Source organism: Emiliania huxleyi (assembly GCF_000372725.1).
Source record: "Emiliania huxleyi CCMP1516 chromosome Unknown EMIHUscaffold_169, whole genome shotgun sequence".
Taxonomy (NCBI): domain Eukaryota; phylum Haptophyta; order Isochrysidales; family Noelaerhabdaceae; genus Emiliania; species Emiliania huxleyi.
In genome coordinates, this window is record NW_005200892.1 from 228,885 (window position 1) to 240,631 (window position 11,747).

At 66.5% G+C, this 11,747-nt stretch overlaps 3 protein-coding genes across 3 annotated transcripts in view; 2 read left to right on the forward strand and 1 right to left on the reverse strand.

Annotated features, from left to right (window-relative positions):
• Positions 1-700, forward strand: part of EMIHUDRAFT_231090 (hypothetical protein) — a gene marked incomplete at both ends in the record, with an annotated part of 1,973 nt that extends 1,273 nt beyond the window's left edge. Inside the window, one exon of the mRNA XM_005784699.1 lies at positions 682-700. Within this exon, the coding sequence (XP_005784756.1) occupies positions 682-700 (19 nt within the window). The remainder of the gene's footprint in view (positions 1-681) is intronic.
• A 2,429-nt stretch (positions 701-3,129) lies between these two features.
• On the reverse strand, positions 3,130-4,606 carry EMIHUDRAFT_442023 (hypothetical protein; the record flags this gene model as incomplete). The annotated part of the gene is made up of 8 exons (XM_005784700.1): positions 3,130-3,232; positions 3,262-3,318; positions 3,386-3,462; positions 3,531-3,920; positions 3,987-4,211; positions 4,313-4,393; positions 4,440-4,453; positions 4,501-4,606. The coding sequence occupies 8 exons, from the start codon at positions 4,604-4,606 to the stop codon at positions 3,130-3,132; spliced, it is 1,053 nt and encodes a 350-aa protein (XP_005784757.1).
• Positions 4,607-9,389: 4,783 nt separating this feature from the next.
• EMIHUDRAFT_231095 (hypothetical protein) overlaps positions 9,390-11,747 on the forward strand; it is a gene marked incomplete at both ends in the record, with an annotated part of 3,306 nt that continues 948 nt past the window's right edge. Inside the window, 3 exons of the mRNA XM_005784701.1 lie at positions 9,390-10,502; positions 10,576-10,631; positions 10,694-11,282. Of these exons, the coding sequence (XP_005784758.1) occupies positions 9,390-10,502; positions 10,576-10,631; positions 10,694-11,282 (1,758 nt within the window). The remainder of the gene's footprint in view (positions 10,503-10,575; positions 10,632-10,693; positions 11,283-11,747) is intronic.

The following is an 11,747-nucleotide window of genomic DNA, read 5'->3' on the forward strand; positions in this document are numbered from 1 at the left end:
ACCCCGGCTTCCCTTTTTGGGAAAAGCCACGCGGCTCTTGTGCGCGACCCAGAGCCCGGGTTGTTATTTTTGGCCCTCTCATAAAAGAAAAAAAAAAACCCCCCCCAAAACAAAAAAAAAAAAAACCCCCCCCCCCAAACAACCCCCCACAAACACAGGACCCCCCCACCAAAAACAAAAAACCTCCCTCCCCCCCTACACACACACACACACACACACACACACAAACACACAAAACTTCTTCCCCCCCCCCCCCCCCACACAACAGCACAGCCCCGGGCCCGAAATCGCACGGCCGCACAGCGACAGTCCGACACGCCCTCACGCCCCCCTCCCACAGGCGGGCACCACCGTCAACGGCCGGCGCGCACCACCGTCGCTCGGTGAGAGGGAGGGAGAGAGGGAGGGGGAGAGGGAGGGAGAGGGAGGGAGGGGGAGGGGGAGGGGGAGGGAGGGAGGGAGGGAGAGGGAGGCGGAGGGAGGGAGAGGGAGGCGGAGGGAGGGAGGGAGGGGGAGGGGGAGGGGGAGAGGGAGGGGGAGGGAGAGAAGGCCCTCCGCTCGACGACCCCCCCTCTGCTGCCAGGCGTTCCACTCGAAGACGGCGCGCGACTCGTGTGTGGCGGCTCGTCCCGCACGCACGTGCTGCGCGTCTCAAAGGCCGACGCGCTCGCGCAGCTCCAGGCGCAGCACGCGGCGCTAACGGCGCGCGCCGGCCCGATGGGCCCCTCCCGGCGCGGAGAACGTGTGTGGTCCTCATCCCACAACACGCCCCCCCCCCCCCCCTCATTTTCAGGCGCAGCTCTCGCGCCTCGAGGCGGACGCGGCCGACGAGGCGCCGCTCCTCCGGCGGCTGCCGGGGAGACACGCCCACGACACGTCCACGACACGTCCACGACTCGTCCCAAAGAGAGCTGCTGCCCGCCGACCGGCGGGGACCCGACCCGGACGCGACCACCGTCTTCGTCGGCAGCCTGCCCCCAGAAGCCGAGCACAGACCGATGCCTCCCCATCTCTCCCCCACATCTCGAGCCCCTAGAAACGGAGCACAGACCCGTGTACTCCGGCCAGCACACGAGAGGCCGTACTCTGGGTCATCGTATCCGCCGTAGTCGGCGGGGCTCGCTGCATCCGTACCCCTCGTATTCACGCGGTGCTCTGAAGAAGCAGCGCACGAGTCCGTGGTCGCACCCTGACGGTGGTGCACTCACACTGCAGGCAACCTGCCCTTCGACGCCACCGAGGAGGACGTGCGCGACTTTTTCGCCGAGGTGGGCGCGGCGGTGTCGGTGCGCATGCGCCGCTGCCAACGCGAGACGTCGTGTCGCACATATCCACGCCACGTCCGCGACACACGTCCACGACACGTCCGCGACACGCCCACGACACACCTCCGCGACGCGTCTCCGCGACGCGTGGCCATGCTCCTGTCAGGTCCGCATGCCGCTCAACCGCGAGACGGGTGGCGCGTCCGGCATCGCGTTTGTCGAGTTTGGTTCGCCCGAGCTCGTCGCCGCCGCCGCGCGGCTCAACGGGGAGGACCTGATGGGCCGCTCCCTCAAGATCAACGTCGCGGAGAGCAAGCCCGACGCCAAGAGGCAGCACAGCGCGCCGCCGCCGCGGCCGCCGGCCGCCGCCGCTGCCAGGCAGTCGCCGCCGCGGAAGCGCCCGCCGCCGCCTCCCCCGCCACGCCGTTCGCGTTCGCCGCAGCGGCGCGACCGCTCGCGCGGCCGTGAGCGCGGCCGCGACCGCTCGTGCAGCCGCGACCGCAGGGATCGCGACCGCAGCCGCGGCCGCAGGGGCCGCAGCCGCAGCCGCAGCCACGACCGCAGCCGCAGCCGCGATGGCAGGGGCCGCGACCGTAGCGACCACAGCGACGGCCGCGAGCGGCGCGAGCGTAGCCGCGAGCGCGTGAGAGCGTCTGCGAGCAAGTCGCGCTCGCGCTCGCCGGCAGACGGCGACGACGAGAGGTCCTCCAGCGAGGAGCGCCGCCCGCGCCGCCGCCGACGCGACCGTAGCCGCAGCCCTCCCTCTCACAGCAGCGGGCGGCGCAGCAGCGACGGCGGCAGCTACGGGGTGTGGACCCTGAGTTGACCAGGGGTTGTGCGCTGGGCCCTCCTGCTCGGCTCCAGCCAGTAGACAAGTCTTGTCACTAACAGAGTAGATGGATCTGACCTCGGGGCCGATGTGACCAAGCGCTGGTACACCGTGGTTTTACCTCCCACCCATGGTCTCACAGTGTGCCGGCAGTCGCCGAGCAGTGTCGCTCACACAAGCCGCAGCACAAGTGACTGAGGGCCAGTGAGGGCGAGCCCATCGCTGTCACAGCTGTGGCAGCCGCACAGTAGGCTGTGTCACCTGTGCAGAGTGTGTGAGCAGCAGAGGAGCTGCTCTCCAGGCTTCTGTCGCAAAGAGCTGCATGCCACCGAAAGCGCTGTCGAGGTTCGCCGAGCGCGGCGAAATCGAGGGACACCGCCACCGACGAGCGCGTTGGACTTTTCACTCCGGACAAAGACCGCTGCACAGCGGATGGTATGGGCCGTGCAGCGGTCATAGCGGCGAGGCGCGGGACCGTCTGTGGCGAAGTGGGTCGCGTCCCTCGATTTCCTCAACTCACGGTCCGCTCCCTCTAGCGCGAGCGCACGACTTGAGAGCTGACACACTTGGCTTCGCGAGCGGGCCACGTTGCACGGCCGCGGCGCACGGACTTCGCACCAGCGGCCAGTCCAGGCTCCAGCCCGCGGTGCAGCGGCACTCGACAGACTCGTCGAGGGTGGGGCTGTGGACGCCGTGGCCGTGGCAGGAGGAGGGGGAGGCGGGAGCTGCACATGTCCAAACCCTTTTATTTCACGTTCAGCAAGTAATGCGACGAAGCTTGTTGTGCGCACGCTCCCCTCTGCCTCACCGAGGCTCACCCTCCCCGATCTACGACCCCAGCCGCCCGGCCGCTGGCCGGGCCGGCGCGCGATACGCCTCGCCTCGCAGGCAACTACGCCGGCGCGCCTCTCTGCTGCGCATCCCCTGCCCCAACTCCCTAACCCCCAACCACGCCTCTGGAGACCGCTCCAGAGAAGGCGCGCCGCGCACAGCACACCGCTGCGCGAAAGCCCCCATACCGCCGCCTCCACCGAGTCAGGGCACCGCCCCGCCTCCAGAGCCGTCGCCCACGGTGGTTGCCGTCGCAGAGCTGCGGCGGCTGATCTTGAGGACGAGCCGGCTGCCGTGCTCGGCGATGCTGGCCGAGAGGCGGCTCATGCTGGCGACGCTGCCCGACCGAGCGGGAGTCGCGCCGAGGTCCTTTGCCAGAAGCGCAAGCGACACCTGCGGAGCGGAGCGCCCTGGCTGGTGAGTGTACCGCCGATGCGCAAGGCAAGATGTGGAGAGAGACAAAGCGCGCGCCGGGTGGTGGCGCCCCGGGAAGCACGAGCGTGCCAGGCTCTTGTAGAGTCCGTCGGCGATGAGCTCCTACAAGGAAGGGCACGCGTATGGGGGGAGATTGAGGCGCCTGAGATTGAGTGCATCATGACCCCAACCCCGGCCCGCTCCTGCGGCGTGACTTCGAAAAACCTCGAGAACTGGCAGCCACCGCGGTCCGGGTCGTTCTCGTGCGCCATGACGATCGGCAGCTTGTCCTCGCGCGCCTGCTTGACCTGCTCGGCCAGCCGCGCGTCGCTGACGAAGCTGTCCTCGTTGAGGTAGAGCAGCATGTGGGTCGCTGGCCCAGGCGCCTCGGCGGTGGAGACGGTGAGACCGGCAAAGGCGGTGGCGATCTCGTCGGCCAAGACCTGTGCGCCCGCGTTGGCCGGCGAGGCCCAGAGGAGGGTCTGTTTGGCAAAGGCGAGCGACTGCCTCTCGGGCTCGCCCGGCACGAAGAGCGGGAGGGAGGTCTGGTTCAGATAGTTGGGCGAGCAGAGGAGCACAGCCTACGGTTCAAGGGTGCCGGGGCTGAGGTCTCGGGGGGGTGAGAGAGGACTGCGGCTGGCTGTGACCCGCTGCGCCTCGACGATGGTCTTGAGGGAGACGCGTTGAAACTCTTTGATTCGCATCCAGATGGTGTGCGTCAAGCCCTGTTCAAAGATGGCCGGCCGCAGGTCCTCGGGGCATTCGCCGCGCAGCGCCTGCAGCGTCCCCCCGCCCTTGGCAGGGTCCGCCTCTTGGACGAGGACGATCGGCTTGGTCTGCTCGAGCGACGAGCGGATCTCGCGGAGACAGTTCTGGTGGCACGCAAGCAGGCGGGCGGTGAGCCGTGGGGAGTGTCGAGGGGCGCAGCTCAGACTCGGGTGCGTTGAGAGCCAGAGGATACCGAGCGCGGGACAGGGCGGCGAGAGCGCGCCTGAGAGCGGAAGTAGCCACACGAGAGGAAGAAGAGGATCATTTGCGTGCGCTGGATGTACTCCTCCAGCGCCGTTTTTCGGAGAAGTGCCTCGGGTGACGAAATAAACTGAGTTACCGGTGCCTGTTTTGAGAAAGAAGAAACAGCTTTTTCGAACCACTAGTGTGGACCTGCGACGGGACTCGTCAGTTGTTCGGGCATGAGAGACGCAGGATCTGCACGCCACAGGGGGGCCACTCCGCATTTGCATTTTGGTTTTGGGTTGTCGGAGATCATCCATCGGCATCGCAAGCATTTACCAGTCAGTCACGTCAGTCCACAGTCGTCGGCACGTGGAGCAGAGTCGCTGCATGCAACGGCGCCGCCACACGCTCCGGACGACCGACACACCGACACACCACGCACAATGGGAGGCTATCGCGCACGATCGGGCATCGCGCCGCAAACACCTCGCCACACAGAAGGGGGGAGGCAGAACCCCACGCACCGGAGCAGCGCAGACACCTTACACGTCAGCGCTCGCTCGATGTGTCCGGCGCCTTCCCCTCTCCTATCGCCTCCTCAACGGCGGCGTGCGGCCACGCGCCGCCCCGAGCCGGTCTCGGCGGGAGACCTCGGAGCCGCACGCGATACGGGCGTGCGCGATGGCTCCGCGCCTAAGGCCGATAGATGAGGATGTGAGCGTGCGGCAGCCCCCGTTTCTGTACCTCGATCACGTGCAGGCCGTCGGGGGCCGCGCTCGACGGCCCAGGGCCGTCGGCGGTGAAAGCGTCCGTCGATGAAGGGATGTCGTCGAGGGAGGCATCGTCCTCGGCGGCCGGCGCGCCAGTCCAGTTGTCCGAGTTCGAGATCGCCGTCGACTTGGAGATGTTCGGCCCGTTGACGAACTCACGGAATGTGAGCGACTTGGTGCACGCTGGGTCGAGCAGCATGGTTCGCACCTCATCCTGGGCAAGGAACTCGCCCAGGGGCCAGCTGTTGGCCTCGCCGTTTTGATCGAGCTGCATCCACTGCATGGTTTCGTAGTCGAGCGTAAACGCCCAGACGTTGGTGCCTGGGAGCTTCATCTTCTTGATGAATGGCAGCCACGATTGCAGGAATGCAGCGCCGTTGGTCTGCTCCGTCTTGAAGAGGAGACTGTATGGGTTGCCCGTCGTGCTCGAGATGATCAGCAAGTCGAGCGCACCACCGTAGTGGGGCTGATCTTCCACCTTCTTGCCGTCGCCTTTGGACTGCTGGGCAAGCCTCTCCTTGTTCTTGTTGGCGAGCGCCTTGTAGGATGCCATGGCTCTGCGAGGCGAGCGCGGGACAGCGACCGAAGGCCGACGTCGGCGCAATCCGCGGACCGTGTTAGTTAGTTATGCGGCCTCGATTGACAGCTTTTACCTCGTCGGCTCGATGTTGGATCGGGTCTTTCGCCGGACGCCGGCTCGGATCGCGCACGAGCTCAAGTTCCCGCCCCGGTACAACCTCACCGAGCTCCCGCCAGAGGTCATATCGCTGATCATCCTCTTCGCAGTCACGCCTCTGCGCTACCAGGATGTCCGCATGGAGACCCTGGTCGACGCCTGCCGCACGTTGACCGCCCTTCTCTCCACCAGCACCGTGTTCCTTCGCTTCGTCGACAAAGCCTTTTGGAACACGGTCGTTACGCTCAACCCACCGCGGTTGCAGTCTGCGTGGTGCGGCCCCTCTCCATCCCACGCACCTATACGTCGGGCGGCGAGCTGAGGCAGCCCGCACAGGGGACTGGCTTCGAGGATGCGCCGTCACGACCGACCGCGGCGTGACCGCTGCCCTTTACTCGCCTACGACTTGTTCTCACAGGAACCTTGTCCCCGGGGACATGCGGTACATCCTCTTTTGGCGGGAGGGCGTGCGGGCCCAACGGCGCGCACAACGTGCAAACGGTGTCCACATCACCGTCTCGCGGGGCCCTTCCTGGGCCGCGCCGATGCATGGGGCACGCAATAGATGCAGCACCCGCGAAATGTCGTAGGCGCTCACTCTATCGTGCTGCCCGCGGCAGGGCCCTGGAGGCAGGCTCTATGAGGTGCGCAAGCGGATCAGCGTCAACGGCGCACCGCGCGAAGAACACACGGAAGCCTTGTCGATCCAGAAGTGGTTCCTTGCCACGCTGAAGGACAACGTGACCGCGGGCAACTGCGGCAAGGTTTACCACATCTCACCCGAGGACCGCGGGATGCTCTCGTGGCAACCCAAGCGCACGCGCGCAGGCGGGCGGGTCTGTCACCTGTACTCGCGTGTTGAAGTCATGAAGGTGGCGCGGTCGAAGCACTTCAAGAAGGAGAAGAAGACGGTGGCGACACTGCGGAAGGTGTGTGTGCAGCTCGGAATTGGCACCAAGGGATCGTACGACGTCCTTCGACGCCGCATCGGCGTCAAGATGGCGACCATCTGAGTGGCCGAGACTGGTCGCCACAACTGCACCTCTACGGACTGGCGGTGCGGGACAGAGACTGTGAGATGCGGCTCTCGGCCAGTTCCAGGAGCAGTGAGACTGTTGGCCGCCGTGACAGTTTGGGGCAGCACAGTCAACGATAGAGGGTGGGGTCGCTTGGGGGAGCGAGTGCGCGCCGGGTTTGCTTGGCCATGCGCACTGGGCCTCGCAGCTCGCACTTTGACTTGCCGTGGCGGTAGCGTTTCTGGTCAGGTTCTCTGGCCATGTTGTGTGTGTGGATGTCTTTACCTGATCTTACTTCAGAGAGTTTAGGAAGCGTCTATGAGCAAATGGCAAGTCGGAAACGTGGAACAGGTTCGTGGCGGGACGGCGCCCGCTTTTTGTCCTGAGCGCCCTCGACACATTCCTCTCTGAGCGGTTTGCTCACACACTTACACGCAAAAGCACACGCGGCGCAAGAGCCGCGGAGGACGGCGTCACCGGGAGGCACAAGAGCAGCTGAAGCGCGCTCCAAGGCCTGGTGGTGTGCCGTTTTTGTCGAGGCACGCCATCACGCCGCGAGCGTCGCACAGGGTGACAGTGCCGGTCCTACGCTCCAGCGAGGTCGGCGTCGTCTTGGCATTGAGTGTTGACGGCGTTGCGGCGACAGGTGGTAGCGGCTTGGTCGAGGCGCAAAGGCTCCATGGCCGACAGAAGCTGGGAGGCAGCTCTTTGCACCCGCACGGCACTCACATCGCTTCGTAGGTCCCTTCATGAGACACCGTGCGAATCAGCGCTCGGCAGGGCGATGATGCTCACCACTCCGTCAGCGTGGCGTGGTATCGCCCAGGTTATTGCGGTTGGGGGTGCAATAGAGGTAGAAGGATTCAGTCATGCAGCTACGGTTCGTGATGAGTGCGCCCTGGGCACCACGGGCAGCTACAAGCGCCGGCGTCTGAGCAGAACAATGCGGCGGAGGGAGAGGAGGAGCCTTCCTGCGAGTTGTGTCGGCGCGTGGCGCAGTGAGGCACGTCTGAGGCACGATTGGTATCACAGTGGATGCAGGAGCACTGCAAAATGCGGCCGAGGCGGCGTGCGAGGGGGGCGACGAACGGGGTGCGCGCACACACCTCGAAACGATCGTCCGCAACAAATAGGCGAGCTGCACACGCTCCTCCTCGTTGATCTCCCATCCCTCCCTTGGGTTGTCTGTTTTCTTTCTTTCTTTCTTTGATCTCCGCCCTGTCGTTTGCTTCTTTGTGCTTCTCTCGTTTCTTTTGTTCTTCGACTATGTGTAAATCAAGCTCGAAATAAATATCCAATAAATACAACAATAAATAGAGGAGCCCCGCCGGCCGTTCCGACTACGTGAGCGCCTCCCCGTAGACGACGTTTTTTGTGCGGAAGATTCCATCGGTGTCGCGGTCCACCGCAAAACGGATGTCTGCGGGCAAGCCGACACGCGATGCAGCCACGTACAACTGGCCGTGGCCGAAGCAGGGACTGGGAAGGTAGACGCCGACGCGCTGTAGGGTCTGGCCCTGGGCCTTGTTGATCGTCATGGCGAAGGCGACTCTCACGGGGAACTGCCGCCGCGACCATGCAAAGGGCATGTTGTCGTCATCAGGAGACAGCTGTATGCGCGGGATGAAGACAACGTCGCCTCGGTGCTTGCCGGTCGCAATCTTGGCCTTGAGCAGCCGGCCGTTGATCACCTCGAGCACCAGGAGCCGCGTGCCGTTGCAGAGCCCTCGCTCGGGGGCGAGGTTGCGGAGCAGCATGATGGGCATGTTGGGCTTGAGGTCTATCTCGTGCTTGGGGAAGCCAGACGGGCTGACGAAGTTCAGGTTCTCTGTCCCCATCCGGCGATCATCCTCGGGGTCGCGGGCTCTATCGGCGCTTATGCACTTCCAGGCGCGGCCGGGGAATGCAGCGGCAATCGTGTCGTTAGCCTCAGTGGCGGTTCGCCGGTGGCGGGGAACATGGAGGAGGTGGGGGTGTCCGAGCTGTCCGCAGCTGCGCCTACGCTTGCCTTTCTTTCGAGGAGGCCAGCGTGCTTCTCTGCACGCGCAGGCTGGCAATGTGGGTGCGCTTGCGCCAGTTCCAGTGCGGAGGGCCGGGCCAGGAGGCGGTGGCGGCGTTCGCCGCCTTCGGCGCGAAGGCGGCGTCGCTCCAGGACGTCGTGCGCTACGCCCACGGCCTCCATCCGCGGAAAACCTTCGCCGTGGTGCTGCGCATTGGCGCTGGCCTCAAGGAGGCGGGGCGGCACGACCTGCTGCGGCAGCTGTACCTCAGCGCCGCTCAGGCGCCCGGCGTTGTGTCAGGGTGGCACCCGCAGGGGGCCTGACACCTTTGTGTTTAATAGCCTGCTTGCAGCCGAATACGTCAATGCGTCCCCATCGAGAGAGACTCCCTTTTGTTGATACTCGTTTTACGTTTTTTCACGAGGTGACCCTAGGGAACCGTGGGCTCTAGGTTTCCTGCACTGTGAACAGGTTGGGTCCGGGCATTTGTGTTTTTGTAGACCAGCAGCCGCCCTGGCGAGAAAAGACAAAAAATGCCGTCAAAAAAAACACATAGCGGAAATATAGTTGGTGAGGTTGAACACTTGGCGGCTCGCGCGACCGAGTCGCTGCAGCAGTCTTTCAACCAGCCGCGATGCCAAACGGTCTCAGATCCACCGGCGTGAAGTTCGACCCTGTCACAGGCGATGTCATATGGTCGCCGCCAGACGCCATGCCCACAGAGGTTGCCGAAGCGGCAACCCCCGTGCAGCTGAGCGACGCCGTCTATTCCTCTTCGAGCGAGAGGTCGTCTCAGCAAGAGGTTGACCCTCAAGAGCCGTCGCCAGGTGTTGGGTTGGACTTCCCCGAGCACGAGCCTCCGCTTACGCCGGAGCCGTCGCCGCCAGAGCACGATGAGGAGGCGCCACGCCTTCTCCCTGTGGAGTCGTCGGGCCTGCGGGAGCCTCCGCTTACGCCGGAGCTGCCGTCGCCTCCGGAGCACGATGAGGAGGCGCCACGCCTTCTCCCTGTGGAGTCGTCGGGCCTGCGGGTGGAGGGGGACGTGCCGTGGGCCGAACCGCCGTCCTTGCCCGCAGAGGCGGACGAGGCGGCCCTCAGCCAACGGCTCAGCACCGGAAGCCCGACAGTCGACTCGGACGGCACGAGCGACGCCCGGCGCTCGCGTGTCAGCTCCAGCGACTCCAGGGCGGCCGACTCGGACGGCGAGGTGCGGCGGTCGCGTGCGAGCTCCACTGCGCTCGAGCGTGTCCGGAGGGCAAAGCTGACGCGGGCGAGAGCCTCGCAAGGGCACAGGCCGTCGGTCTCTCCGCACCCGCCCGAGCCGCCGTCAGACCGCCGCTCGAGCGACGACGTCACGGCCGCGGGCCGCTTCATGACGTCTTCGTCTTCCTCCGGCTTGAAGGTGGACTCGGGCACTTCCGACTCGGACTCGGACGGGCCGCAGGAGCCGCCAACGCCGCAGCCGCGCCGTCCGCCGCTCCCGTCGGCAGAGTCGTCAGACTTGTGGAGCATATCCACTAAGTCGGACCGGCCGCCCTCGCCGGGCGCGCCCTCTCGGCATGAGTTTGTCCTCGTTATGCCCACGCCCAGCGACGACGAGGCGCCGAGCGACGACGCCGTCAAAGAGGCCCCGTGGCGGGAGGGGCAGTCCGGCTCTGCGCTTGGCGGCAAGGGGGGGTGGGGCGGCACCGACGAGGCGGAGGCCTCGCTCGAGGCGAGGAGCGCCTACTCGCGGGCGCGCAAGCGCGTCGACGAGGGCTGCAGCCGCACCTCCAGGCGTGTGTGGGTTGCCCTCGGCGCTTCGATCGTCCTTGCCGTAGCTCTCGGCACTGGCCTCGGCCTCGGGCTTGGGCAGCGCACACCGCCGGCAGGAGAGGTGGGGCGGAATGTCGCTCCCGCGCCGCCCGCGCCGCCCGATGCTCTCACATCAGAGACCAGGCTGATTGCGACCCTCGACCTCAGTGGCAACAACTCCGCGCTTGTCGGCGGCCTGACCCGCTCGGACCTCATCCTCGCCGTCGACACCAATGTCTGGGAAGCCGGGACGCCGAAGATCACCTCGATTGAGGTGTCGCAGAGCTTCGATGTGGTCGCGGAGAGGCCCTCTGACACGGCAGGAGTTGGCGCGGCAGCCGAGCCGTGGACTGGCGACTGGCAGACGCTCCTTTGCAGCGCAAGCGCGTTCCCTGCCAGCGACTACGGCGACTGCACTGCGACGGCCTCGCCCTCGGGCCAGCGGCGGCTCAGCGAGACGTCGCGCTTTATCGGCACCGTTGTGGCGGAGCTGATTGCGGCGGACCGGCCGGTGGCGCGCCTCCCTGACTTTGTGGGCGTCGAGGTTGCTTCGGTGGCCCTGACCAGCGTCAAGGTGGTGACGAGCACAATCGCGGCGCCGTCCAACCGCGAGAACCTCGAGGAAGAGGCCGCCAACATCCTCAGCGCGCAGGAGAACGCCGTCGCAAGCGCCCTTGCGTCGATCGTCGAGGTGTCCGAGGGCGACCCTCTGGACCTCGTGGCCACGCAGGGGGTGAGCATCTTCCCGCCATCTCCGCCTCCGTCACCACCATCGCCACCTCCACCGAGCCCTCCGCCGCCGTCGCCGCCGCCATCGCCGCCGCCGTCGCCGCCGCCGTCGCCGCCGCCTTCCCCTCCGCCTCCGTCGCCGCCACCGCCGTCGCCACCGCCGTCGCCTCCGCCCTCGCCTCCGCCGCCCTCGCCGCCGCCGCCCTCACCTCCGCCCCCGAGCCCACCTCCCTCGCCGCCGCCGCCCTCGCCGCCGCCGCCCTCGCCGCCACCCCCGAGTCCACCGCCCTCGCCGCCTCCACCCTCGCCGCCGCCACCATCACCGCCGCCATCGCCGCCACCACCCAGTCCGCCGCCACCGAGCCCGCCGCCACCCTCACCGCCACCGCCCTCGCCGCCGCCACCATCACCGCCGCCATCGCCGCCACCACCCAGTCCGCCGCCACCGAGCCCGCCCGTGCCACCGTTA